General features: G+C 45.0%; 1 protein-coding gene and 2 pseudogenes across 1 annotated transcript; all 3 read right to left on the bottom strand.

Annotated features, from left to right (window-relative positions):
• Positions 1–4,916: 4,916 nt before the first annotated feature.
• Positions 4,917–8,429, bottom strand: LOC120645942 (protein DETOXIFICATION 19-like). The gene is made up of 5 exons (XM_039922642.1): positions 8,370–8,429; positions 5,470–5,759; positions 5,294–5,380; positions 5,131–5,190; positions 4,917–4,974 (listed from the first exon to the last, which is right to left on the bottom strand). The coding sequence occupies exons 1-5, from the start codon at positions 8,427–8,429 to the stop codon at positions 4,917–4,919; spliced, it is 555 nt and encodes a 184-aa protein (XP_039778576.1).
• Positions 8,430–10,880: 2,451 nt separating this feature from the next.
• LOC120645941 lies at positions 10,881–19,490 on the bottom strand (annotated as a pseudogene).
• Positions 19,491–19,520: 30 nt separating this feature from the next.
• LOC120645940 lies at positions 19,521–23,566 on the bottom strand (annotated as a pseudogene).
• Positions 23,567–24,929: the final 1,363 nt, after the last annotated feature.

Raw genomic sequence — 24,929 nt, 5'->3', positions numbered from 1 at the left:
GGGGGGTGAATGGGAGCCGATAAAAAATTCTCACAATTGAAAGCCCGGCCTATGATCCCAAGTTTACAGGTGAATATCAGTACCGTATAGCTCAGGACGGCTATCGGCACTTGCAATATCCACAAAGCGAATACGAATACACGTAGAAGCATGACAGAGATAAACTCGAACAACAACTCAGTTGCACAAATTCGCGAACGAAACCGAGAGAAACATCTTCGCGAAACAAAGCCACTCCAGAGCCCGAGCAAAGTGATTAGTGCACAGATGAAACACAAACTAGAGAGACTGGAATTACAACTATCTAACAAACACAACTAGACTAGTTTTTGTTTTGCTTTTCTTTTTAACTTAGCCCTAAGAAAAGCTAATTAAAACTATCAAAAATAAAACACCCTAACTAAGCATGCATTGGGAAACTAAAAAGAACTAGCTAACCAAACATGCAAGGATTATCAAGATTAAACACTAATTAAATAGCTTAAACAGATTGGTGAAAACTAAATAAGAAAAACTTATCTAAAACAGGAAAAGAAGTAAATAAAAACAATTTACCTAACTCACCTAGCTCCCTGCTCCTCGGGCTAGTGAACCTGAGCACGCCGCTGCTGTGGTGGCCTGATGCTTTGGCCCATGTGCCGATTTGGCTTGCTGGCTTGCTGTGCGTGCAGGGTGCTTGCGGAAGATGGAGCAAAGGGCTTGCCTTGCGCCGCCGCCCAACACTGCTGCCAGTGCTACTGCTTGCCGCTTCCTGCTGCGCGTCGCGGAGTCGCCGCCGGTGCTGCTACTTGCCACACCACTGCAGTCAAGGCCAAGCGCACGCCCTATGCCTGCCAAGCCTGCTGCCGCTCGCCCTCAAGCATCAGCGCCAAAACACAGAGCCGGCCCTGCACAGCAACGCAACACAAGGAAACCAAAATCCAGCAGCGAAACAAGATTGAATCAAAATCCAACGCCCGGATGGCAAGAGGAGGATGGGGCCTCCATTCCCGTCGAATTCCAGTACAAAAACTCAATCCTCCATTGGAGATCCCTAACCCTAGACAAGTAGAGAAGTGAGGAGAAGGGGAAAAAACAACACAGGAGAGGAGGGCGACGCCCTTCCGTTCTTGCGCCAGGGGAAGGAAAAAACAGAGAGAGAGAGGGAGAGGGGGTGAGGGGGTTTTTAACCCCAACAATTCTCAACTCAAAGGACTAAATTACCCCAAGACTCAATTAGATACTAGAAAGCCCATAGGGGCAAAACCGAAAAAAGATACAAGGACTCATCCGACGGTCGAGGTTTTTTCTTCGAGTCGAAGTCTTCTCCGCAATGCCGCCGTATGGATGAAGATCCGGTCCGCGGTTTTGGAGGGTCTGCGAAACCCGGGTAGGTGGCCGGTTTTGAGAAAACCGCCAAAACTCCACGCGCGGGAAGATTCCCGCCTCCACGCCGTGGCCCTAGACGCCGTTCCCGCCTCGGCCTTCTGACGGCCCTAGACGCCGCCCAACGCCCGTCACCTCCTCGCCCGCAGCGAGGCCCTAGACGCCGTCGACGCCCGTCACCTCTGTCAGTCCCGAGACCGGCGCCCGTGCCTCCACGACTTGGCGTCTTCAACCGCCGTCAGCTTCCTTGGTTTTGTGGCGCAAACCAAGAAACCCGCCTTCCGTCGCCGCTTGCGCCCTCGATCCAGGAGTGGACGCCACAGCTGCCGCCCGGCCTGAGCTCCTCTACGGCAACTCTCCGTCGACACTCGACGCCCGTGTACCTGCAACCAAAGACCAAGCACACGATCACACCGCACGGTTGACAATTCACTCATCACAAGCAGGATAGAGTACTCAACATTCCTCACTGTGCCAAGTATTCCTGCAGTACTGTGTGTGTGGTACAATGACCGGTATCGGTGCCGGCGTATGGCGTATTATATGGGTCGTCATTCAATAAGTAGCTATCGGTGCCGGCCAATATACGATCAGTTGCATGGATATCAATCTATGCTGTTAAGTTTCCGTGTTGGTGTAGTATAAGGCAGCTATATCATGTTACATGTCAGAACCAAACAACTGAGGGTCTGCTGTTGGGTATTGACCATGACATGCGTATACCGTGTAAGGAAGTAGTAAAGCCCATTCATGAGCGTGTAAGGACACCGACCTTGTTCCCACCATGGGTGGAGGGAGGACCCAATGTATTACGAGAGGGGACCATAGGTAGCTCTCCCAGTTCCACTCCAATTTGTCTCTCCCCTCTCCTCTCCTTTTTTTTGGATTATGGATATATTTGCATCATCAGACAGGGTTATTACAAGAAGTACGTAGGAGCATAATCCAAGAAATATATATGTAGCCAAGAGAAAAAAAACCATTGATGTACACTTGAAAGAAAGAAATAAAAAGAAAAAGGAGGCAAACCAAAATTCTCAATTTGGAGCTTCGCAGCTTGTTGCGTAAGGTAAACTCCAAGTGAACCAGTTATCTCAACTTGGATGAAAAGTACCCATAGATTCCCCAGGCGGCGTAGCATAGAGATCTGGCCTACACCATGCCAGGGATGAGGAGAAGCACTGCTGCTGTCATCCTTGCAGATGTGGGCTTCCAGCAGCCCACTCCGGCAGCAGCGACAGAGGGGCTGGGGTCCCTGGGGTTGGATCCGCCTAGGAAGCTGAGCCTGGAAGGAGGTTCAGGAACAGCTGATAGGGAGGCTAAGGCATTGGGTTGATCTATACTTGCCGCTCTCTCCTCTCCTGTCTGAGAAAAAACCTAAAACCCTAACACATAACATATATTGGTTAATTATCAAACTTTGTTTCTGTTCATGTGCAGCTAGGCACTATTACTATACACATACTTCATGAATAGTATTTAACGCGTTGGCAGAGCGCCATCTTCCTCCGGCTAGCAAACCTTCCCCGTACCGCAATAGTAAAAACATTGTACCGCAAGAGTAAACATATCCCCACAACCGTAAACGCATTCCCGCAACTGTAAACGCTTGTAAAATTACAACCCGTGGGAAAAGACAGCCCACTAGCACCACGATAGTAAAACGAATATACCTCACGAGTAAATATTGCACCGCAACCGCAAACGATGCAACCTTTTACAATTGTAAAATACATTCCCGCAACCGTAAACGACTGTAAAATTAGAACCCATAGGAAAAGACAGCCCACCAGCACCGCGATAGTAAAACGAACATACCGCAAGAGCAAATATAGCACCACAACCCTAAACGACGCCACCTTTCACTATTGTAAAATTACTCTTGGGTCATGTTTGTTTTACCCGACGGAGACGACAGTTCGTATTGAATTGACACCCGTGAACCGTTCACTACGGTAGTAAAAGCATGTAAATGCACCTCCCAGCGCGTTGAGTATTTAACGCGTCAAACCGTAAACGCATTCCCGCAATCGTAAACGATTGTAAAATTACAACCTAACCCAGTGCGTTGAGTATTTAACGCGTCAAACCGTAAATGCATTCCCGCAATTGTAAACGATTGTAAAATTACAACCCAACCCAGAGCGTTGAGTATTTAATGCGTCAAACCGTAAACACATTTCCGCAACCGTAAACGATTGTAAAATTACAACCTGACCCAGCGCGTTGAGTATTTAACGCGTCAAACTGTAAACACATTCCCGCAACCATAAATGATTGTAAAATTACAACCCGTAGGAAAAGGCATTCCACCAGTATCGTGATAGTAAAATGAATATACCGCAAGAGTAAATATAGCACCGCAACCGTAAACGATGCCACCCTTTTACTACTGCGGAGTGATGAGTAAATTTACTATTGGGGAAAGTGTGATGTAGAACGAACGTTTGTTTGTGTAAAATTACAGTTGACAGAATATAAAATAACTATAGCAGTAGTAAAATTACGTTTGTAAACGATTGTAAAATTACAACCCGTATGAAAAGGCATCCCACCAGTATCGCGATAGTAAAACAAACATACCGCAAGAGTAAATATAGCACCGCAACCGTAAACGACGCCACCTTTCACAATTGTAAAATTACTCTTGGGTCATATTTGTTTTACCCGACGGAGACGACGTTTCGTATTGAATTGACACCCGTAAACCGTTCATTACAGTAGTAAAACCATGTAAATACACCTCCCAGCACGTTGAGTATTTAACGCGTCAAACCATAAACACATTCCCGCAATCGTAAACGATCGTAAAATCACAACTCGTAGTAAAAGACAGCCCACCTGCACCGCGATAGTAAAATGAACATACCGCAGGAGTAAATATAGCACCGCAACCGTAAACGACGCCACCTTTCACAATTGTAAAATTACTCTTTGGTCATGTTTATTTTACCCGATGGAGACGACGGTTCGTATTGAATTGACACCCGTGGACCGTTCACTACGGTAGTAAAACCATGTAAATACACCACCCGTACGAGTAAAAGTGTCAGTTATTAAGACTCGTCGAAATTAAGACCCAGCGGAGACGACGGTTCTTATCACACTGACACCCGTGAACCATTCATTTCGGTAATAAAACCCTGTAAACATACAACATGTACCAGTAAAAATGTCAGTATTCCTTTCAAAATGGAAAGTTATTCTCGCAAGTGGGGCATGTCAGGGATTTGAAAGTTATCAGGCAGCGCACCAATCATCCCCGTATATCACTCGCACAAAACACTCCTCCCTATTTCCACTAATCACTCTGAATCCAAAACCTAACCTCTCATCCCCATTGCAATCTCCCGGCTTCAAGCGACGCCCAACCTCTCACCGTCGACCCTGCAGAGGTGACCTCGTCGGCAGCGACTGGACGGAGGCGAACCGGCGATTACGTTCCGGCAGGGGCGACTCGACGCTGTCGAAGAGGCGGTGAGGCGATGTGGAGGCCAATCAGTGCAGGCGACAACAGCTGCATTCGGGACTACACTTTTCCATCTTCTTTGTCACAGGTTCCTCGCCCTGTCCACGTTCCCCGCACCGATCTTGTTCGCCACCCGTGTGCTGCAACCAATGCAATGATTGCATCTATCAAGCACCCACATTGCATGTATAAAAACAACGTGCACAATGTATGTAGAGAGAAACTGAAGCTGCAAAAACAATTCAGATGAAATGCGTCTGACAAAACTGATCTAGCTTAGCTGCCACGTTACGCACCTCACCGTGGCACTGAACCCAACTGAGATCATGCAGATAATCGCTTCTGTGCTAGAGCTGCTGTACACATTTTTTACAGGATGTAAGTTATGATCAGTTTGTTTAATTTCAAGATGAATCAAACTGATGGTACAACTAATATAAAGACATTATTTTCATTTACCACATGGCGATCAGCGGCGTGTTAACGGTGGGATTCGGTAGCAAACCGGCGATGAGCACCAGGAGCTCGAACACCCATAGCTCCAAGCTGCAGCCGAAACGTCTCCCCAGTCATGCACACAGCGACATCGAACTAGGAACACGATACTGTATGTGACTGGCAAGAAGTACACTGACCAGACCATGATGGCTGACGGCGTGGCGCGCTTCACGGCGGGGAGCACGTACTTGAAGGCGTCGGCGGAGAACCCCCTCCACATCTCGCTAAACTTCTTGGAGAGAAGCACGTAGGCGAGTAGCATCAGGAAGGACACCCACAGAGTCGCCGAGACCGTGGTGGGTGCGCCGGCGAGCCCCAGGCCGAGTACGTTCACCAGTAGGTATGCGAGCAGGACGTCGAGGGGGAAGGGCGCCACGGAGAAGGGCGCCACGGAGCAGATGACGAGTGGGAGCACCACAGACTGTGTCTGCAGGTATCGAAGCAGGCACTATATGAAGGCGGACGCTAAATTGATGACGCCATGGAAAAATTGCCATAAAAAACCTTTCATTTGGATCGGATGACATTTCTGTACTGTATAACAAAGTACATTTGAAAGATAATGGATCAACCTGCTAGTAATTTAACAAAGGGATCGATCAATTTGACTGGTAATTCACGAAAGGGTTTGTAGCCGGTGGTTACAAGAGCCTTAGTAGCACCTCAAGTCTTGGGTTTGACTCCCGTGGGAGTGAATATTCTAGGATTTAACGGTGTTGTACTTTCAGTGGTAGATGATGTTCTCATTGACAGTGAGGCACCTGTATGACTTCATCAATCTTGATGATTTGCCAGCTCAGTCTTCGAAGATGCTCATCATAGGGCTGAGTAGAGTTTACGTACGTGTGTTTATAGGCGGTTGAGTATACGTACATTATAAGTGTCCGAGTTGTACTGTGTAATCTTAAAAAAAAAACTGGTAATTCGGGGTTCCAAATCGCAGGAAAGCCGAGCAGTTGAACAGCCAGCCCAACCATGAATTCAGCATGGAAGATAAACTAATGGGAGCAGCAAATGGAAAGGTGATTAATTTTGGCCTACACGGCTGGCCGTGTTTGGCAATTCACCCCGTCAAGCTTACAACCAGCTGAGAGTGCCCTGAGGATTACCAATTATGTGTCGCTGCCGCCTGCCAGCAATGGTTGTTCTCCGTCTCTGGCAGCTTGACCGGGAGTCTATTCATCGTGTGTGTGATTGCGATCCGCGGCTTACTATAGAAACTAATGGAGAACCTATTAACCGCCACAGTTATTATAGCATTATAACATGCTGATTGTGATAATGCTTCAATGAAATAAAATGATACCGCCTGCCAAGCTTGTTCATGTATGCATGTATTGAAAGAGGCCGAATAAGACCTGGAAGTGGTGCTCTTTCTGTCTTTGACTGCTTGTTCAGGTGTTTAGTGCAAAAAATCTGGCATTATTGGACATTCAATTACACATGTGGCCTCATGTTGTACCCATCAAATAATCTTTTGACCTTATCATATAAGTGGCAAAATACTCCCCCACACCCACCAATGCAAAGGCGTTAAAACGCAAAGTACAATAATGTTCAACTGAGTTAATATATATCTGGATCTGCACCAATCCAGATCCTACCCCTGCTTCCATTTCGAACATAGAAAAGTGTACTGTTCCTATGGGAATGATGCTGAATGAGCACCTGTTTCTGATGGAGCCGAACTTGTTTTTTCTTTGAATGGTCCTAATATATAATGTCAGCGGACTGGTGGGCGCTGTACCTTGCATATATAGTTGGCCAGGAACATGACGGATGGTTTCCTTAATCTTTCTTCAGCAGTGTATCCACAGTCAATGGAAAGCTCGGAGATCTCTTTAATTGTTCTAGTACAAAATTACGGCATGCACGTCTATGCTGCCAATCCTAGGAAGATGCAATAAATGGCACATGCCTTGGCAACTAACGAGCAGAAAAACCATAAAAGACACTTGCATGAACAAAAATAATCTTATGGCTTTGCATGGACAGAAATGTAAGAACACTTGGCACCTTGTCCTAATAAGTCAATGCGGACACATCCCACATGCAACGCCAACGTTGAGGGCACCTGCTTCTAGGTCAGTGCAGGCAAATCCCAATGTTAAGATAGGGTACCAAACAAGATTCAAGAGCCAGTTCAATATACGAAGGACCAGAGTAGGCGACCAGAGCCTGATCAATATACCAAGAGTCTTCAAAAATTTCCTTAAATTAGGCCTGATCAATGTCAGATCCCCATGCACATCCCGACCAAAATTAGACGTCTTACTTCATTTAAATTAATATAGAGGTCTTAATTATTGGTTCTTATTTTCTTAATTTTCATTCTCTCCTTTCCTTTCTTTTCTCCTACAGGAAATTGTTGGCACCCCCCAAGGTTGGTGCCATGTTGTTTCCTGACCTTTGATGCTTGAGGTTTCCAGATCTTTGATGCGTTTGTGGTTCAGGGTGAGTCCAGCCACATGAAAGCTTAATAAGACACGCACTTGCACCAAATAATACTAGAGATAGCTAGAGAACAACTCATCGATGCCGGACCAGAGTGCCTTCTGTGTTTGCCTAGCTCTAAATAATGGCAGGCAATGACGCACAATATCTACCCATGCCAGCTCTCAAAGAAGCCCAGCACGGCCCTCCATTAGTGCCGACAGGGATACTCTCTAAACGTATCGTCAGTTTAATTTGTTGAAGCCCCTGGTAGAGGTAAATACACAGTTCAGGCTGCACCGTGTCAGTTTGACATACACGGCTGCCCAGTGGCAGCACACTTATTTTTTTAAGAAGGAAGGCGAAGCGCACAAAATTATATTTTCAAACAATATGTGTACACTTGCCTATATGTGTGTGTGACCGTGTGTCTCATTTGCTCGACAGTCGGACCACTTCCTCAAATTCATTCCAAACTTGTCCTAGCAAACGTTGCTTCTCTTGCGTTGCATCCTTCACACCTATCAGATACTGCTAATAAGTTGCGGTATTGACGAACACATTAGTCCCAGTTCCTTTGTTTTCACTCACAAAGGGAACCAACTTCTTTGCTCTCTTTTCTGAGACGATGGGTAGCAGTATTCGCCCACACGGCCGTGTACATGGCGCGTAAGCGTTACTCGATGAATAGGCATGCAGTTTAGGCCATAAACGGCATATTACACATTAAAAGGTATATTACATGGGTTACACGGTGTGTACAGGGGCTAAACGGGCTACACAACACGTTCTAAATGAGCGAGTAGCATGCCGTTTAGGGTACAATTTTAATTCATTAAAAGTGGGTGCAAAACTCTCCGACAGTCATTCTTACTTCAAATTATTTAAATTTTTAACTTTTCATTATTATTGTTATCTTGAAGCATATATACATGTTTACACGATACACAGTCCCACACCGACTGTTTAGTGTTTGCCATTTAGGTGAACATTGATCGGTAGTCATACCCAAGAGTTTGTAGACCATGTTTCCTGCGGCTCTCTCTAGTGTGGTTCCTTCTGCTGTGGCGGCGCTTCCAGAGTTCTATTCCCGTGCTCTTGTCTAATCACACCGGGCAGATCGAGTTGAGATAATTATGCGCTTCTGGCTCTGCATGTAGAGAAAAACCTCTAGTATATCTTCGACTCAGATCGATGCCACATGCAGCAATTGCAACTCGATGATATACTATAAGCACTAATTGACACAATATGCTACTGCATGCATGGTGGGATATTGGAAACAAGGGCCACATTAATGACGGATCATGCTTACTTGCTGCATCATGATCTCAGTCAACTTATCGATCGGTTCCACTTGTGCAAAAACTAGGGATCGATGCCAAGCAAGCATCTATCGCAGCCGGATCCAGCCATGCATGATTCTAGCTCCACGCAAAGCAAAAGTGAAGAATAACCCAAATGCTGAAAGCTTGACACAAAGCGGAAGCAATCGAGAAACAAACAACTCGAACCAAAGATACCACAAAAGATTTCACTTAACGGAGCATGCAATGATTCAGCAATGAATTAGCAAAGCTTAGAGCCAAGCAGAAGCAAAGTTTTAACAAAAGACCGATTAAGTGACTCACCAAAAAGATTAGAACTAAACACTACAAAAGAATCATCTTAACTAAGCAAGCTAAGGCTAGCAAGAACAAAAACTAATCAACAAAGCTAAAGCATGCAAACGCTAACAAAGCAATATGGACCCAACTCATTTGACTAAGCAGCTTGCAGATATAAACAAGCATTAGTAAAAAATAATTACTAATAAACTAGTAAAAACATCAGAGCATGAAATAAGCAGAACTAAGCATTAGAAGTGATCTACTAGGTGGCAGGACCATGCCCATTGGCTTATTTTTTTAAAAAAATGTCATCTATTGCTTCGTGATGCTTGTTTACTGTATTAGCACTTAGCAGTGATGCATTTAATAAGATAATAATATCATTTGTTGACCTTGCAATAGCATCTATATTCTTTTATCTAGTTTGCCAAAAAAGATAAGCCAAATCTCATGGTCCATGACTGCAGCCATCCTCCTTGGTGCACGGTAGCCCTGCTGCTCAGCAAATCTTATGGTTCCATTATTCACAGATTTTGTTTGAGGGGTTAGACCCAGCAAAAATGTGAAATTTGAGATTTAACATTGTAATGCACATTATAAATAGGTCTAATTGTCCATAAACCACTGTTATCTTCTCTATATCAGTTTGGCTCAATTTTTTAGCATAACAAAAAGTGCTTCGGCTGCTAGTTCATTTGCAACTGGCAGAAAAAGTCTGTGGACCCTATTAGATGTCGAAGGTTTGTTTTATTTTCACACTGCATGGGAAGATTTGATCAGCTTTGTAGGTACATTTCCCTTAATTGACTTTACCTAAACCTGCAGAAATGTGGTCAAGAAATATGTACAGTTGCAATATTGGAGATCATGCTCCAAATAATTCATACATTGTATCCATGGAGGGCGATCCTGCAGGGCAGTCCAATATTGGCGTTTCGCTGCAAGACGCGTATAATCGAGTTATGCGGATACATCACTGCAGTTTTTTTTGCGAACATGACTGAGCACGTATTTCATTAAGAGAAGAAAGAGGAACAACACATTTCTACCTGTGATCGAGAGCTGAGTCTCAGGCTGAACCCACAGAAAAGGATAGAAAATTACATCCGAACAATTGTGCGACCTAGGGGGGTATCGACAGTCGGAGGCGAGATTAAAGAGGATGGGAATAATTGGACTTATAGTGTGACAAACTAAGGGTTCTTAAATATTGGACTGATAGATGTTCTCTAGCTATTTTCGTATGTGTTGGGAACCATAGAGATATATATGCCCATATCTCAGATGGTTCAAGCCGTGAGGTTTAATCTTAAACAGTTATCCAATCAATGTCGATATCTTCGACCATTTGATAGGAACTAATTATTTCACAACGTCTACTATAGGTGTGCTTTTTGGTAGTTTGGATACAGTTTTCCTAGTAAACAAAATTCCCCAACACCTGTTCCAGGTCTGATCACGGCGTAGAACTCCATTCCCCTTTTCGGGTCAAGATTGCATTTGTGCTAAGCGACGTAGTTGGCTTTCTCCTCCTGCATGATTTCCACGAGCTTAGACCACTTGGTGCGGACGGTGATCACCACCAAGGAGCAGGCTTGGCATGTCACCCCACAAATCAGCCCCGCCCACAAACCCTGCATGATGTGAGAACGAAAAAGATGACCAGCAACATTATTTACAAGAAGATTATGCTGGGACATTGTTGGCAAGAGATCGAGACACCACCTTAGTTTTACACGAGTACGTACCTTGGAATAGAACTTGAGCTTGAAGGTGAAGAGGATGGCCAGCGGCATGCCGACCAAGTAGAACATCACCAGGTTGGTCATGGCCGCCAGTTGCTGCCACCCGCAGCCCCTCGACACGCCTGCGAGGACGCCCTGCGCCGAGTCAAGCACAATGGAGATCATCATGAGCGGCGTGATGGCCGCCAACTCGGACACGATTGTTGAGCTCCTGCTGAAGAGGCTCGCCCACAGGTTGTGGCCGAACCCTAGGAGCAGCACGAAGGAGATGGCGAGGAACACCGAGAGCTTCATTGTCACAGATACCGCGTTCCTCGCCCTGTCCACGTTCCCCGCACCGATCTCGTTCGCCACCCGTGTGCTGCAACCAATGCAATGATTGCATCTATCAAGCACCCACATTGCATGTATAAAAACAACGTGCACAATGTATGCAGAGAGAAACTGAAGCTGCAAAAACAATTCAGATGAATGTGTCTGATAAAACTGATCTAGCTTAGCTGCCACGTTAAGCACCTCACCGCATCACTGAACCCAACTGAGATCATGCAGATAATCGCCTCCGTGCTAGAGCTGCAGTACACATTTTTTACAGGATGTAAGTTATGATCAGTTTGTTTCATTTCGAGATGAATCAATCTGATGGTACAACTAATATAAAGACATTATTTTCATTTATGTCACACCCGGTTTTAAGAACAAAACCGAATTCATAACTATATGTATGCCAGGATCAAGTTTCATACATATAGAGACATTATAAGTGAATAATCAGTAACAGTATCACGAAAAAGAGAAACTAAAACAATTAAAAGACTATTAGAGTTATACAGCTTATCCTGGAAACGGAGACTTCAAACTTCACAAGCAATCGACTGGGGGTTGCGTACGCCTAGAACTCAGCATCATCTTCAAAATCTTTATACACCTTCTCCTTCTGAGCAGCAGTAAGCAAGGGTGAGTACACTTATGGTTGGTACTCAGCAAGGCCACAAGAAATAACCAGAATGTGATTTATATCCATCTTTAAGTTTATTAATCATGTGAGGGTCCAAGCCGCTCTTGACCGTGAGCACGGCTAACCGGTTAGTTTTAACTCTGCAGAGGTTGTACACTTTCACCACAATTCGCGTAAAAGTTCCGAAGAACTTTGAACCCAACCACGCATATGTGCTAGCTAGGCACAATACCACACTTCCGAGGTGTGATTGCATAGGGACGCTATGAGGCCTTTATAAAGAATCCCTATATGTATGTGTTGGTCCCTGCCGTTGCGGTCCCTCAGAAGACATAGCTTCCTTCACCCGCTCCACAACACAAACATATAATTCATCTAATTACTAAGCCTATACCAGAGCCATATAGTATTGTGGTTGTACGGTTTTCTTGGGTGGTTCTCCATGTTCCAATTAAATCAAGTACTCTTGTAAATAAGCATAGATAGAAAGATGGTTAGGGTCACTTGCCTTTCTCCAACAAAAAGCTACTCTTACTGCTCTAGACTGCTCTTCAGCTTTTGCTCACTTGCAATTCTTGATCTTACATCTTTGAATGGCGATCCTTCTACTCGAGGCGATCAACGAGCAACCATACAAAACAATCAAAAAGATACATCTAAGAACAATACACCAAAACAAAGAAAGGCTTTAAAAGAACGCACTAAAGGATAGGGCTTGCTACTACGGTTACGAGAGCGCAAGAAACGCGGAAAACGGAACTAAAACGACGATTCTATAGACTAAACGGTGCTTCTGGGATCTAGTCGCGATTAACTACGGACACAAATGGCTAGCAAAAAGTATTTGCGAGGCACAGTAAAGTGTGCTCACAAAGGATAACAAGGCAATAAAGCTATTGCACATGTCACAAGGATCACGTGAGCGCAAGAATCGATAAAAACGGAGCTAAAACGAAGAAGTTATGGCTAAAACAGGATTTCAGGGGCTTATTTGTAAATGTTTTGAAATAACAGGAGCTCTGGGTAAAGAAATTGAGGACTAAAACAAAATTAAACCATAACCTTGAGGGCTAGACTGAAAAACAAAGGACTAGGGACGGCGGGTTCTATTTTGGAAAAACTCAGGGGTTAAAACAGAAAAGAAAGGACCTTTTCGCTATTATTTTTGAACTAGATTGGACCGAGGGTTGATTTCAAGAAAACTGAGGGGCTCTTTTGCAAAAGTTCCTCTGTTAACCGGTAAATGGCTGGTTTGGCTCGGGCTAGATTGGATCTGGACCGTCGATCTCAGATCGGGCGGCTCGGATTGGATCGGCCGAAGGGGCGGCGCTGGGACGCCGGCGACGGGGTCAGGCGGCGGCGAGTTCGCCGGCGTAGGCCAATCCCGGCTGTCCGGGCACGAAACCGAACGCCGTTTGGACTGGGAGCGAGCGGAGGAGATGACGAACTCATCTAGGGCATCGGTACAGGGCTACGGTGATCGAAGCGGGGCGCACCGCGGCGGCGCGCGGGCACTCGCTCCGGCGAGCGATTGGGGTGGCGTGGGAACATGAGAGAGAGGGGAAAAAAGGGAACGCGACATTGCTCACCCTGTGACGGATCTCCGGGACTTCTCGGGCATCGAGGGGAGGTGGCGGAGCGGCGGCTCCTCGTCGCGTCTGAGCTCGGGCGGAGCTCTAATGGCGGCGGCGCTAGGGTTTGCGGGAGAGAGCGGCGGCTGCGGCTTCCAAGGGGTCCAGCGGGGGGGGGTGTCACGGGCGCTATTTATAGGGGCTGCATGGCCGCCTTGCCGTGCGGGCCAAGGAAGGACGCGTGCCAGCCGGACTCTGCAAGAGTCCGAGCTCGTCCCGAGCTCGGGGACGACCCCGACAAGCGGGCCCCGCTTGTCGATGTGCTGCAGGAGAGGAGGCTGAAGCGGGTTGGGCCGGGAAGGTAGAAGGTAAACGGGCCGGCGTGAGGTTTCCTGGGCCACGGGAAGAAAAAGAAAAAGAGAAGAGGGATTGGGCCGGGCTGAAAACGAGTTAGGGAAACGGAAAAGATTTGGCATTTTCTTGAGAAGAACAAACACATTCAATTAAAATTCGAATTCAAGGAATTCAAATGCAAATTGAAACCCAAACAAATAGACAATACACTGCAGCATGAATGCAACACAAACAAAAAGACCCTATTTAATTTGGAAAAACAACCAATATTTATTTTCTTGTACTAAATTCCCTGTAAAGAAAATAAATGTTGGAAAATTTGAAAAACTATGAGAAAATTGTTGTTTTATTTTTAATTTTAATCACATCCTGAAATTCAAAAATTTCAGGGTGTGACAATTTACCACATGGCGATCAGCGGCATGTCAACGGTGGGATTCGGTAGCAAACCGGCGATGAGCACCAGGAGCTCGAATGCCCATAGCTCCAAGCTGCAGCCAAAACGTCTCCCCAGTCATGCACACAGCCACACCGAACTAGGAACACGATACTGTACGTGACTGGCACGAAGTACACCGACCAGACCATGATGGCTGACGGTGTGGCGAGCTTCACGGTGGGTAGCATGTACTTGAAGGTGTCGGCGGAGAACCCCCTCCACGTCTCGCTGAACTTCTCGGAGAGAAGCACGTACGCGAGCAGGATCAGGCCGGACACCCACAGAGTCGTCGAGACTGCGGTGGACGCAGCGGCGAGCCCAAGGCCGAGTACGTTCACCAGCAGGTACGCGAGCAGGTCGTGGAGGGGAAAGGGCGCCACGGAGTAGATGACGAGTGGGAGCACCACAGACTATGTCTGTAGGTATCGGAGTAGGCACTATATGAAGGCGGACGCTAAATTGACGACACCATGGAAGAATTTCCATAAAAAAACCTTTCATTTGGATCGGATGACATTTCTGCAATGTATAACAAAGTACATTTGAAAGATAATGGATCAACCTGCTAGTAGTTTAACAAAGGGATCGAACAATTTGACTGGTAATTCGCGAAAGGGTTTGTAGCCTGGTGGTTACAAGAGCCTCTCAGTAGCACCTCAGCTCTTGGGTTCGACTCCCCGTGGGAGTGAATATTCTAGGGTTTATCGGTGTTGTGCTTTTAGTGGTAGGCCATGTTCTCATCGACAGTGAGGCACCTGTGTGACTTCGTCAATCTTGATGATTTGCCAGCTTAGTCTTCGAAGATGCTCATCATAGGACCGGGTAGAGTTTGCGTATGTGTGTTTATAGGCTGTTGAGTATACGTACATTAGGAGTGTCCAAGTTGTACTGTATAATCTTAAAAAAATAACTGGTAATTTGGGGTTCCAGATCGCAGGAAAGCCAAGCAGATGAACAGCCAGCCCAACCATGAATTCAGCATGGAAGACGAACTAATGGGAGCAGCAAATGGAAAGGTGATTAATTTTGGCCTACATGGCTGGCTGTGTTTGGCAATTCGCCTCGTCAAGCTTACAACCAGCTGAGAGTGCCCTGAGGATTACCAATTATGTGTCGCTGCCGCCTACCAGCAATGGTTGTTCTCCGTCTCTGGCAGCTTGACCGGGAGTCTATTCATCGTGCGCGCGATTGCGATCTGCGGCTTACTATAGAAACTAATGGAGAACCTATTAACCACCACAGTTATTATACCTAGCATTATAACATGCTGATTCTGATAATGCTTCAATGAAATAAAATGATACCGCCTGCCAAGCTTGTTCATGTATGCATGTATTGAAAGAGGCCGAATAAGACCTGGAAGTGGTGCTCTTTCTGTCTTTGACTGCTTGTTCAGGTGTTTAGTGCAAAACATCTGGCATTATTGGACATTCAATTACACATGTGGCATCATGTTGTGCCCATCAAATAATCTTTTGGCCTTATCATATAAGCGGCAAAATACTCCCCCACACACACCAATGCAAAAGCGCTAAAACGCAAAGAACAATAATGTTCAACTGAATTAATATATATCTGGATCAGCACCAATCCAGATCCTACCCCTGCTTCCATTTGGAACATAGAAAAGTGTACTGTTCCTATGGGAATGATACTGAATGAGTACCTGTTTCTGATGGAGCCAAACTTGTTTTTTCTTTGAATGGTCCTAATATATAATGGCAGCGGACTGGTGGGCGCTGTACCTTGCATATATAGGTGGCCAGGAACATGACGGATGGTTTCCTTAATCTTTCATCAGCAATGCATCCGCAGTCAATGGAAAGCTCGTAGATCTCTTTAATTGTTCTAGTACAAAATTATGGCATGCACGTCTATGCTGCCAATCCTAGGAAGATGCAATAAATGGCACATGCCTTGGCAACTAACGGGCAGAAAAACCATAAAAGACACTTGCATGAACAAAAATAATCTTATGGCTTTGCATGGACAGAAATGTAAGAACACTTGGCACCTTGTCCTAATAAGTCAATGCGGACACATCCCACATGCAACGCCAACGTTGAGAGCACCTGCTTCTAGGTCAGTGCAGACAAATCCCAATGTTAAGATAGGGTACCTAACAAGATTCAAGAGCCTGATCAATATACGAAGGACCAGAGTAGGCGACCAGAGCCTGATCAATATACCAAGAGTCTTCAAAAATTTCCTTAAATTAGGCCTGATCAATGTCAGATCCCCATGCACATCTCGACCAAAGTTAGACGTCTTACTTCATTTAAATTAATATAGAGGTCTTAATTATTGGTTCTTATTTTCTTAATTTTCATTCTCTCCTTTCCTTTCTTTTCTCCTACAAGAAATTGATGGCACCCCCCAAGGTTGGTGCCATGATGTTTCCTGACCTTTGATGCTTGAGGTTTCCAGATCTTTGATGCGTTTGTGGTTCAGGGTGAGTCCAGCCACATGAAAGCTTAATAAGACACGCACTTGCACCAAATAATACTAGAGATAGCTAGAGAACAACTCATCCATGCCGGACCAAAGTGCCATCTGTGTTTGCCTAGCTCTCAATAATGACAGGCAATGACGCACAATATCTACCCATGCCAGCTCTCAAAGAAGCCCAGCACGGCCCTCCATTAGTGCCGACAGGGATACTCTCTAAACGTATCGTCAGTTTAATTTGTTGAAGCCCCTGGTGGAGGTAAATACACAGTTCAGGCTGCACCGTGTCAGTTTGACATACACGGCTGCCCAGTGGCCGCACACTTATTTTTTTTAAGAAGGAAGGCGAAGCGCACAAAATTATATTTTCAAACAATATGTGTACACTTGCCTATATGTGTGTGTGACTGTGTGTGTCATTTGCTCGACAGTCGGACCACTTCCACAAATTCATTCGAAACTTGTCCTAGCAAACATTGCTTCTCTTGCGTTGCATCCTTGAGACCTATCAGATACTGCTAATAAGTTACGGTACTGACGAACACGTTAGTCCCAGTTCCTTTGTTTTCACTCACAAAGGGAACCAACTTCTTTGCTCTCTTTTCTGAGACGCATGGGTAGCAGTATTCGCCCACACGGCCGTGTAAATGGCGTGTAAGCGTTACTCGATGACTAGGCATGTAGTTTAGGCCATAAACGGCATATTACACAGTAAAAGATATATTACATGGGTTACACGGTTTACACGGTGTGTACAGGGGCTAAACGGGCTACACAACACGTTCTAAATGAGCGAGTAGCATGCCGTTTAGGGTACAATTTTAATTCATTAAAAGTGGGTGCAAAACTCTCCGACAGTCATTCTTACTTCAAATTATTTAAATTTTTAACTTTTCATTATTATTGTTATCTTGAAGCATATATACATGTTTACACGCTACACAGTCCCACACCGACTGTTTAGTGTTTGCCATTTAGGTGAACATTGATCGGTAGTCATACCCAAGAGTTTGTAGACCATGTTTCCTGCGGCTCTCTCTAGTGTGGTTCCTTCTGCTGTGGTGGCGCTTCCAGAGTTCTATTCCCATGCTCTTGTCTAATCACACCGTGCAGATCGAGTTGAGATAATTATGCGCTTCTGGCTCTGCATGTAGAGAAAAACCTCTAGTATATCTTCGACTCAGATCGATGCCACATGCAGCAATTGCAACTCGATGATATACTATAAGCACTAATTGACACAATATGCTACTGCATGCATGGTGGGATATTGGAAACAAGGGCCACATTAATGACGGATCATGCTTACTTGCTGCATCATGATCTCAGTCAACTTATCGATCGGTTCCACTTGTGCAAAAACTAGGGATCGATGCCAAGCAAGCATCTATCGCAGCCGGATCCAGCCATGCATGATGCTAGCTCCACGCAAAGCAAAAGTGAAGAATAACCCAAATGCTGAAAGCTTGACACAAAGCGGAAGCAATCGAGAAACAAACAACTCGAACCTAAGATACCATAAAAGATTTCATTTAACGGAGCATGCAATGATTCAGCAATGAATTAGCAAAGCTTAGAGCCAAGCAGAAGCAAAGTTTTAACAAAAGACCGATTAAGTGACTCACCAAAAAGATTAGAACTAAACACTACAAAAGAATCATCTTAACTAAGCAAGCTAACGCTAGCAAGAACAAAAACTAATCAACAAAGCTAAAGCAAGCAAACACTAACAATGCAATATGGACCAAACTCATTTGACTAAGCAGCTTGCAGATATAAACAAGCATTAGTAAAAAATAATTACTAATAAACTAGCAAAAACATCAGAGCATGAAATAAGCAAAAGGACTAAGCATTAGAAGTGATCTACTAGGTGGCAGGACCATGCCCATTGGCTTTTTTTTAAAAAAAATGTCATCTATCGCTTGGTGATGCTTGTTTATTGTATTAGCACTTAGCAGTGATGCATTTAATATTGGAGATCATGCTCCAAATAATTCATACGTTGTATCCATAGAGGGCGATCCTGCAGGGCAGTCCAATATTGGCGTTTCGCTGCAAGACGCGTATAATCGAGTAATGCGGATGCAGCACTGCAGTTTTTTTTTTTTGCGAACGTGACTGAGCACGTATTTCATTAAGAGGAGAAAGAAATACAACACATTTCTACCTGTGATCGAGAGCTGAGTCTCAGGCTGAACCCACAGAAAAGGATAGAAAATTACATCCGAACAATTGTGCGACCTAGGGGGGTATCGACAGTCGGAGGCGAGATTAAAGAGGATGGGAATAATTGGACTTATAGTGTGACAAACTAAGGGTTCTTAAATATTGGACTGATAGATGTTCTCTAGCTATTTTCGTATGTGTTGGGAACCATAGAGATATATATGCCCATATCTCAGATGGTTCAAGCTAGCCGTGAGGTTTAATCTTAAACAGTTATCCAATCAATGTCGATATCTTCGACCATTTGATAGGAACTAATTATTTCACAACGTCTACTATAGGTGTGCTTTTTGGTAGTTTGGATACAGTTTTCCTAGTAAACAAAATTCCCCAACACCTGTTCCAGGTCTGGTCACGGCGTAGAACTCCATTCCCCTTTACGGGTCAAGATAGCATTTGTGCTAAGCGATGTAGTTGGCTTTCTCCTCCTGCATGATTTCCAGGAGCTTAGACCACTTCGTGCGGACGGTGATCACCAGCAACGAGCAGGCTTGGCATGTCACCCCACAAATCAGCCCCGTCCACAAACCCTGCATGATGAGAGAACGAAAAAGATGACCAGCAACATTATTTACAAGAAGGTTATGCTAGGACATTGTTGGCAAGAGATCGAGACACCACCTTAGTTTTACACGAGTACGTACCTTGGAATAGAACTTGAGCTTGAAGGTGAAGAGGATGGCCAGCGGCATGCCGACCAAGTAGAACACCACCAGGTTGGTCATGGCCGCCAGTTGCTGCCACCCGCAGCCCCTCGACACGCCTACGAGGACGCCCTGCGCCGAGTCAAGCACAATGGAGATCATCATGAGCGGCATGATGGCCGCGAACTAGGACAGGATCGTTGAGCTCCTGCTGAAGAGGCTCGCCCACAGGTTGTGGCTGAACCCCAGGAGCAGTACGAAGGCGACGGCGAGGAACACCAAGAGCTTCATTGTCACAGATACCGCGTTCCTCGCCCTATCCACGGTCCCCGCACCGATCTCGTTCGCCACCCGTGTGCTGCAACCAATGCATTGATTGCATCTATCAAGCACCCACATTGCATGTATAAAAACAACGTGCACAATGTATGTAGAGAGAAACTGAAGCTGCAAAAACAATTCAGATGAATGTGTTTGACAAAACTGATCTAGCTTAGCTGCCACGTTACGCACCTCACCGCGGCACTGAACCCAACTGAGATCATGCAGATAATCGCCTCCGTGCTAGAGCTGCAGTACACATTTTTTACAGGATGTAAGTTATGATCAGTTTGTTTAATTTCAAGATGAATCAAACTGATGGTACAACTAATATAAAGACATTATTTTGATTTACCACATGGCGATCAGCGGCGTGTCAACGGTGGGATTCGGTAGCAAACCGGCGATGAGCACTAGGAGCTCGAATGCCCATAGCTCCAAGCTGCAGCCGAAACGTCTCCCCAGCCATGCACACAGCCACACCGAACCAGGAACACGATACTGTACGTGACTGGCAAGAAGTACACTGACTAGACCATGATGGCTGACGGCGTGGCGAGCTTCACGGTGGGTAGCACGTACTTGAAGGCGTCGGCGGAGAACCCCCTCACGTCTCGCTGAACTTCTCGGAGAGAAGCACCTTGGCGAGCAGCATCAGGCAGGACACCCACAGAGTCGCCGAGACTGCGGTGGACGCGCCGGCGAGCCCCAGGCCGAGTACGTTCACCAGCAGGTACGCGAGCAGGTCATGTAGGGGCAAGGGCGCCACGGAGCAGATGACAAGTGGGAGCCCCACAGACTGTGTCTGCAGGTATCGGAGCAGGCACTGTATGAAGGCGGACGCTAAATTGACGACACCATGGAAGAATTTCCATGAAAAAACCTTTCATTTGGATCGGATGACATTTCTGCACTGTATAACAAAGTACATTTGAAAGATAATGGATCAACCTTCTAGTAGTTTAACAAAGGGATCGATCAATTTGACTGGTAATTCGCAAAAGGGTTTGTAGCCTGGTGGTTAAAAGAGCCTCAGTAGCACCTCAGGTCTTGGGTTCGACTCCCCGTGGGAGTGAATATTCTAGGATTTATCGGTGTTGTGCTTTTAGTGGTAGGTGATGTTCTCATCGACAGTGAGGCACCTGTGTGACTTCGTCAATCTTGATGATTTGCTAGCTCAGTCTTCGAAGATGCTCATCATAGGGCCGGGTAGAGTTTGCGTACGTGTGTTTATAGGCGGTTGAGTATATGTACATTATGAGTGTCCGAGTTGTACTGTGTAAGCTTAAAAAATAACTAGTAATTCGGGGTTCCAGATCGCAGGAAAGCCAAGCAGATGAACAACCAGCCCAACCATGAATTCAGCATGGAAGATGAACTAATGGGAGCAGCAAATGGAAAGGTGATTAATTTTGGCCTACACGGCTGGCTGTGATGGCAATTCGCCTCGTCATGCTTACAACCAGCTGAGAGTGCCCTGAGGATTACCAATTATGTGTCGCTGCCGCCTGCCAGCAATGGTTGTTCTCCGTCTCTGGCAGCTTGACCGGGAGTCTATTCATCGTGCGTGCGATTGCGATCCGCGGCTTACTATAGAAACTAATGCAGAACCTATTAACCACCACAGTTATTATACCTAGCATTATAACATGCTGATTGTGATAATGCTTCAATGAAATAAAATGATACAGCCTGTCAAGCTTGTTCATGTATGCATGTATTGAAAGAGGCCGAATAAGACCTGGAAGTGGTGCTCTTTCTGTCTTTGACTGCTTGTTCAGGTGTTTAGTGCAAAAAATCTGGCATTATTGGACATTCAATTACACATGTGGCATCATGTTGTGCCCATCAAATAATCTTTTGACTTTATCATATAAGTGGCAAAATACTCCCCCACACCCACCAATGCAAAGGCGTTAAAATGCAAAGTACAATAATGTTCAGCAGAATTAATATATATCTGGATCTGCACCAATCCAGATCCTATCCCTGCTTCCATTTGGAACATAGAAAAGTGTACTGTTCCTATGGGAATGATACTGAATGAGTACCTGTTTCTGATGGAGCCGAACTTGTTTTTTCTTTGAATGGTCCTAATATATAATGTCAGCGGACTGGTGGGCGCTGTACCTTGCATATATAGGTGGCCAGGAACATGACGGATGGTTTCCTTAATCTTTCTTCAGCAGTGCATCCACAGTCAATGGAAAGCTTGGAGATCTCTTTAATTGTTCTAGTACAAAATTACGGCATGCACGTCTATGCTGCCAATCGTAGGAAGATGCAATAAATGGCACATGCCTTGGCAACTAACGGGCAGAAAAACCATAAAAGACACTTGCATGAACAAAAATAATCTTATGGCTTTGCATGGACAGAAATGTAAGAACACTTGGCAACTTGTCCTAATAAGTCAATGCAGACACATCCCACATGCAACGCCAACGTTGAGGGCACCTGCTTCTAGGTCAGTGCAGACAAATCCCAATGTTAAGATAGGGTACCTAACAAGATTCAAGAGCCTGATCAACATATGAAGGACCAGAGTAGGCGACCAGAGCCTGATCAATATACCAAGAGTCTTCAAAAATTTCCTTAAATTAGGCCTGATCAATGTCAGATCCCCATGCACATCTCGACCAAAATTAGACGTCTTACTTCATTTAAATTAATATAGAGGTCTTAATTATTGGTTCTTATTTTCTTAATTTTCATTCGCTCCTTTCCTTTCTTTTCTCCTACAGGAAATTGTTGGCACCCCCCAAGGTTGGTGCCATGATGTTTCCTGACCTTTGATGCTTGAGGTTTCCAGATCTTTGATGCGTTTGTGGTTCAGGGTGAGTCCAGCCACATGAAAGCTTAATAAGACACGCACTTGCACCAAATAATACTAGAGATAGCTAGAGAACAACTCATCGATGCCGGACCAGAGTGCCTTCTGTGTTTGCCTAGCTCTCAATAATGGCAGGCAATGACGCACAATATCTACCCATGCCAGCTCTCAAAGAAGCCCAGCACGGCCCTCCATTAGTGCCGACAGGGATACTCTCTAAACGTATCGTCAGTTTAATTTGTTGAAGCCCCTGGTAGAGATAAATACACAGTTCAGGCTGCACCGTGTCAGTTTGACATACACGGCTGCCCAGTGGCAGCACACTTATTTTTTTTAAGAAGGAAGGCGAAGCGCACAAAATTATATTTTGAAACAATATGTGTACACTTGCCGATATGTGTGTGTGACCGTGTGTGTCATTTGCTCGACAGTCGGACCACTTCCTCAAATTCATTCCAAACTTGTCCAAGCAAACGTTGCTTCTCTTGCGTTGCATCCTTGAGACCTATTAGATACTGCTAATAAGTTGCGGTATTGACGAACACGTTAGTCCCAGTTCCTTTGTTTTCACTCACAAAGGGAACCAACTTCTTTGCTCTCTTTTCTGAGACGCATGGGTAGCAGTATTCGCCCACACGGCCGTGTACATGGCGCGTAAGCGTTACTCGATGAATAGGCATGCAGTTTAGGCCATAAACGGCATATTACACATTAAAAGGTATATTACATGGGTTTCACGGTGTGTACAGGGGCTAAACGGGCTACACAACACGTTCTAAATGAGCGAGTAGCATGCCGTTTAGGGTACAATTTTAATTCATTAAAAGTGGATGCAAAACTCTCCGACAGTCATTCTTACTTCAAATTATTTAAATTTTTAACTTTTCATTATTATTGTTATCTTGAAGCATATATACATGTTTACACGCTACACAGTCCCACACCGACCGTTTAGGGTTTGCCATTTAGGTGAACATTGATCAGTAGTCATACCCAAGAGTTTGTAGGCCATGTTTCCTGCGGCTCTCTCTAGTGTGGTTCCTTCTGCTATGGCGGCGTTCTTCCAGAGTTCTATTCCCGTGCTCTTGTCTAATCACACCGGGCAGATCGAGTTGAGATAATTATGCGCTTCTGGCTCTGCATGTAGAGAAAAACCTCTAGTATATCTTCGACTCAGATCGATGCCACATGCAGCAATTGCAACTCGATGATATACTATAAGCACTAATTGACACAATATGGTAATGCATGCATGGTGGGATATTGGAAACAATAGCCACATTAATGACGGATCATGCTTACTTGCTGCATCATGATCTCAGTCAACTTATCGATCGGTTCCACTTGTGCAAAAACTAGGGATCGATGCCAAACAAGCATCTATCGCAGCCGGATCCAGCCATGCATGATGCTAGCTCCACGCAAAGCAAAAGTGAAGAATAACCCAAATGCTGAAAGCTTGACACAAAGCAGAAGCAATCGAGAAACAAACAACTCGAACCAAAGATACCACAAAAGATTTCACTTAACGGAGCATGCAATGATTCAGCAATGAATTAGCAAAGCTTAGAGCCAAGCAGAAGCAAAGTTTTAACAAAAGACCGATTAAGTGACTCACCAAATAGATTAGAACTAAACACTACAAAAGAATCATCTTAACTAAGCAAGCTAAGGCTAGAAAGAACAAAAACTAATCAACAAAGCTAAAGCATGCAAACGCTAACAAAGCAATATGGACCAAACTCATTTGACTAAGCAGCTTGCAGATATAAACAAGCATTAGTAAAAAAATAATTACTAATAAACTAGTAAAAACATCAGAGCATGTAATAAGCATTAGAAGTGATCTACTAGGTGGCAGGACCATGCCCATTGGCTTATTTTTTAAAAAAAATGTCATCTATCGCTTCGTGATGCTTGTTTATTGTATTAGCACTTAGCAGTGATGCATTTAATAAGATAATAATATCATTTGTTGACCTTGCAATAGCATCTATATTCTTTTATCTAGT

Source organism: Panicum virgatum, chromosome 8K (assembly GCF_016808335.1).
Source record: "Panicum virgatum strain AP13 chromosome 8K, P.virgatum_v5, whole genome shotgun sequence".
Classification (NCBI taxonomy): Eukaryota; Viridiplantae; Streptophyta; class Magnoliopsida; order Poales; family Poaceae; genus Panicum; species Panicum virgatum.
Note: the sequence above shows the minus strand (reverse complement) of the source record. Positions and strands in the feature narration are given on the sequence as shown.